The sequence below is a fragment of the Monoraphidium neglectum genome, assembly GCF_000611645.1.
Source record: "Monoraphidium neglectum strain SAG 48.87 unplaced genomic scaffold scaffold04306, whole genome shotgun sequence".
In the NCBI taxonomy this organism is placed as follows: domain Eukaryota; kingdom Viridiplantae; phylum Chlorophyta; class Chlorophyceae; order Sphaeropleales; family Selenastraceae; genus Monoraphidium; species Monoraphidium neglectum.
In genome coordinates, this window is record NW_014009323.1 from 1 (window position 1) to 4,709 (window position 4,709).

The 4,709-nt window shown below is 65.3% G+C and overlaps 3 protein-coding genes across 3 annotated transcripts; 2 read left to right on the forward strand and 1 right to left on the reverse strand.

The window, feature by feature from the left end:
* Positions 1 to 169: 169 nt before the first annotated feature.
* MNEG_14173 (hypothetical protein) lies at positions 170 to 355 on the forward strand (the record flags this gene model as incomplete). Its single annotated transcript, XM_014037353.1, has 1 exon — positions 170 to 355. A coding segment is annotated over one exon (186 nt), but the record flags the coding sequence as incomplete, so codon positions are not given.
* Positions 356 to 1,449: 1,094 nt separating this feature from the next.
* MNEG_14174 (hypothetical protein) lies at positions 1,450 to 2,541 on the forward strand (the record flags this gene model as incomplete). The annotated part of the gene is made up of 3 exons (XM_014037354.1): positions 1,450 to 1,490; positions 1,622 to 1,729; positions 1,971 to 2,541. 3 exons carry the CDS (start codon positions 1,450 to 1,452, stop codon positions 2,539 to 2,541), a joined length of 720 nt encoding a protein of 239 aa, XP_013892808.1.
* A 1,567-nt stretch (positions 2,542 to 4,108) lies between these two features.
* On the reverse strand, positions 4,109 to 4,276 carry MNEG_14175 (hypothetical protein; the record flags this gene model as incomplete). The annotated part of the gene is made up of 1 exon (XM_014037355.1): positions 4,109 to 4,276. A coding segment is annotated over one exon (168 nt), but the record flags the coding sequence as incomplete, so codon positions are not given.
* Between the last annotated feature and the right edge of the window lie 433 nt (positions 4,277 to 4,709).

Sequence of the window (4,709 nt, forward strand, 5' to 3'; positions counted from 1 at the left end):
TTGGGCCTTGCTGAGAGCGCAGCCACGGTCTCCGAAACTGCAACGCCGTTATGTACGGGAAGAATGGGTTGGGCGCCCACATGTATGTTACTGCAACTGCCAGTTTCGTCCTTCCTACATATTTTGATTTGATCGAATTCCGCCTCTGCAACTTACCGGTCAACCATAGATCGCCGTGCCGCGCAGCCGCCGCGGCAGCTGCGGCGACGACGACCCCGACCCCACCCCCCCGCCCACGCCGACCCCCGGCGGTGGTGGTGACGAACCTTCTGAGGGCGGTGACGACACGGGGGTGGACACCTGTGAGGTGTGCGGCGACTGCGGCGGGGATGATGACCCCCTCGCCTCCCTGTGACGCGTCGGCGTGAGTGCGCCTCGAAGCGCCCCGGGCCGCTGAGGTTGCGTGCGTGTGGCGCTGGCTGGGCTTGTACCTAGCTTTTGTGTGCGAGGCGGCCGTCCTGCTGCTGGGTGTGTCGCACTGTTGGCCTGCGGCAGGGCGCAGGGTAAGGATGGTCAGGGTAGCTCAAGGGCTTCATACCAATGTGGCTGGTTCTGGTTCGGCAAGGTATATATTGTTCTCAAGTTGCGAGGCGGTTGTCAGGCTGGGCGGAGTTGTTGAGGCGGGGGAGGGGCTCACAGCAGGTTGCGAGCGCTGTTGTAATCATGCTCTTACTGCGATCTCAGCGCTGTTTTGGTACAAATTCCTCACCGCTAGTGGGCTGTTGTTCAGTCAGTCTGTGGTGTACAGGCAGGCAACGTTGCATGCAGCAGCAGGCAAGCACTCCTGCCCCGGTGAAACTGCACCTCTGACTTGGGCGTGTGGTGGGATAAGCACTCAACCTGCGCGTGACGGTGCACGATCAACATAAACATAATGAAATTTGAATCGAAACAGATTGACAAGTGCCCAGGCTGGCCACACACATGGTTGAGTGTCGCGTCTCGATGCATGACTCGTTCCAGATGTTGATATCGGCGGCTCGGTCTGGACGCATCGCAGCATAAAAGAATGCCAAAGGCCTTCGATACCGCGCAACGGTACGGCATCTACTTCAAACACCAATCAACAAAGTCGACGTTTCATACTCTCATATCGTGTACCGCATCAGTCGCGCCATTCGATCTCGAGACCTTCCCCGCCAACCCGCTTGTCGCAAGGCTTCTTAAGCAAGCGTAGTTCACCTATAAATAGCTACTGTTTATTTCGGAGACAACACAGAGACGCTCCCACAACGCGAGATGTCGGAAAGCGCGATGGTGCAGTGTCAGCAAAACGCAAGCGAGACGCTGCACTTACAGGATGAAGAGGAGCATCAGTGCTGGATATGTCTAGGGGGCTCTGATGCGGGCGAGCTGCTGCGGCCGTGCGCCTGCCCCCGAGAGGTGCACCGTGCCTGCCTGGCCCGCTGGCAGCTCACCAGCGCTGGTAAAAGGTGATGATATGTGCTTATGGCATGCTTTGAGCTAACGGCTGTTGGCCCAGTGGGCGGGTGCGACGCTGTGTGTTGCCTGCACAGCTCGTGCGAGCTGACGCTGGCCCCGCAACCGGTCTAATCATTGAGTCCTATCTCGGCGCACGCCAACGCGACGCCCCATCTCCCATCCGGCCACACCCGCACAGCGAGGAGACGCGCTGCCGGTTCTGCGACCGCGTCCTGCCGGACTGGCGGCCCGCGCTCACGCCCGCCCAGCTGCAGCCCAGACCCTCCGTCATGTCCGTCCGCTACAGGTGCGGCGCCTCACGCGGCGCCCCTGCATGCAGCGCCACGAGCCCCCAGCCCGTGCCTCCCTCCCTCCAGCGCCGCTCGCATGTCGTCTCCTGCCCTGCTACACAGCCCCGCAACTGCGACCCTATGTGCTTCGCCCTGCAACACTCACACCCATGTTCGGCACGCGGGCGTCCGCACCAACAATCCCAACTCTCACCTATTCGCCAACGCCTACACCGTGACCGCACCCCCCTCCCCCAGGGGCGTGACGCACCGCATCCAGTACACCCCCGGCCCCGACGGCGTCGACTCGTTCCTCAAGACGCTGCAATCCATTGGGATCAAGGTCGCCTCCGCATCCCAGGTCACCTTCCTCTGCCGCTGCCCCGACACCGGGGAGGAGGTCTCCCTGCGCGGCCTCAAGGCCTTCGACGCCGCCGCCTACTGCGCCTCCATCACCGCCGCCAAGCGCCTCATGCGCGGCGGCGGCGGTGGCGCTAGCGGCGAGGGCGGCGGCGAGGGCGGAAGTGCGCCGGAGCGGGCGCGGCGCGTGAGCGAGGGCGACATGGGGGTGCATGCCGCACACCCCGACTCCCCGACTGCTGCGGGGGCGGCGGCGCGGCGGCTGTTCTGCGGCCCGGGCGCCGCGGTCGACCCATCTGGCGCCAGCACCAGCAGCAGCAGCAGCTCAGGCAGCAGCGACGCGGCCGGCGGCGCGGAGCGGGTCGCCCCGCCCCGCGCGGCCGCCCCGGCCGCCGCGGGCGGCGGGCGCGTCGGGCGGTTCTGGGGCCACGCTGCCGCCCTGCTGCTGGGCAGGCGCGGCTCCCATTGATCCGCGTCCAAGCGCCTGGGGCCGGCGTTTTTTCCCACCTGCGCCGGGCAAGGGCGGCCGCCTGCGTACGCCCGGCGGGTCGATTGCTGTGACAGGCCAGGCGTCGCCTGTCCCGTGTGCAACTAGTGTGAAACGGCCATGTTGCTTGGGGCGCGGGTTTAGGATGTGCGTGCGGCGGCCGCTTTGGTGTTGGCGCATGCTTGCCAAAACCCATGCGGTTGCGCATGCGCGCCGCATCAACCCGATGTGCCCACTCGTGCTACCAGCTGCCGGCTGATTCCCCGATATACCTCCCTATGTGGGTAGCTGAGGAAGCTTCTGCGTGGCTGCCCGGAGCGTGCACCCGCGCCCTGCGCCGTCCCGCGCCTTTGGCGCGGGTGGCGGGTCGCAGCGGCATTGCCGCCGGCGCAGAGCGGTGCGGCTGCGAGCACGCGCAACCCACAACCTGCGTCGTCCTTTGATTGTGGGATTGACCCTAATCATGGGTGCATTTGTTGCGCAGCGACGCGCCTTAACGACGGCAGTTTAGCTGTTGCTGCTGCACAAACCATACCAGGGCTTAACGAAAGAAATTCTACGACTTGCCTCAGTGATTTGACCGCCTGCTTTGTTTGGAGCATTTCTTGCGCCTCGCGTGCCCTGCCAGCTGCAGCCTAACCAACCCCCAGTGTGCTGCCTGCGTGCCCAACGTCTCGTCCCCTGCCGGGTGGAATCCTATGCAGTGTGGCGCGCCCGGTGCTGCATCAAAGCCCCGCGGCCCGCCGCAGCTCACCGCCGGCGCCGGCCCCAATGCAGTGAATTGTGCCGCGCGCGCATCCGCCGTCTGCGGCTCGTCCCTCAACACCCACCCGTCATGCGGCATATCCATGCCTGCTTGCCACAACAACTTTTCGACGCCCTTGCGGCTGTCATCCGTGTTCTCTTTCGCCCCAGCAGACTGTTTGTGTTCGCGCTCAAACACACCCGCCTGTCTCACCCGCCCTCAAGGGGCAGCTGAACCCGCCGGCCGCCTTGCAACCAGGCGCCTCAAACACTGGTCTGCGGGCTTGCTCGCAAACTTGCATTGTCCCGTACCTTCGACTGCTCCCCTCCTTGTGACCTTCGGCGACATCCCCCTGCTTGTGCTGCTGCCTTTTGTAAGTCTGTGCGTTGTTGTGCACCCAGGTCTCGGCGCCTGTGAAAGGGGACAGGTGCAGCAGCGGTGGACCCCATGTGTGTGTGCTGCCGCCTTGGTGAGGCTGGACTGTGGCAGGCAACGGCTGGCACGACCTGAGATTCTAAAAACCCATAACAGCTCTTGGGTGGGGGGATGATCTGTTGTTTACATCCAGCGGCTGACCCGTGTGTTGAGGTGCGGCACGCTGCAAAGGCAGAGGGGTGGTGGGTCGCGGACACCAGGATGAAGGTGGCTGCAGCTGTGCTGCAAACAAGCCTAGGCGCGCCGCCGCCGCACGCCGGCGGGGTGTGACCGGCGCCGACGCGCCAAACCCGGGTGCCTGTAGCCGCTCGCCGCGCCGGGCCGCCACCGGGCGCGGTGCGGCGCGCCCGTTAGCCGAGCTTCGGCTCTTCACAGCAGGGCGGCCTCCATGCCCGCGCGGCGCGCCGCCAGGTCGTCGGGGTCGCCGTGCTCCTCCACAATGTCCCGCACGGCGCCGCCGGGCAGCTGCTCGCGCTCCAGCAGGGCCTCAACCAGCGCGTCCAGCGCCGCGCGGTTGCGCTGCAGCAGGGCCCGCACCTTTCCGGTGTGTGTGTGTGTGTGGGGGGGGGGGGGGGGGGATGGGGGTGTAGTTGGCGGAGTGGGGGTGCGAGAAGGCGGGTTTGCAATTTTTTGAGTGCGTTGTCAAGGGGGTGCGGGCGGGACTGTGGCGGGGTTGCGAGAGGGGTGCTAGGTGTGGCGCGTGAGTCTGGCAGTGCCTGCCCATGAGCCGGGTGCAGGCCGTGCCTGACCCCCCCGAAAGGGGGGGAGAGGGGGCGAGGGGCATGCACAGGCACCGGCCCGCATGCCGTGTGCGCAATCCCGGCCGCCCCGCATGGCCCCGCCACAACGCACGCGCCTTGCTCCAGCCCTGCGCCCACACTCTCTCTCTCTCTCTCTCTCTCTCTCTCTTTCTCACACACACACACACACACATACACACACGCACATGCGCACACACACCAGATATCGC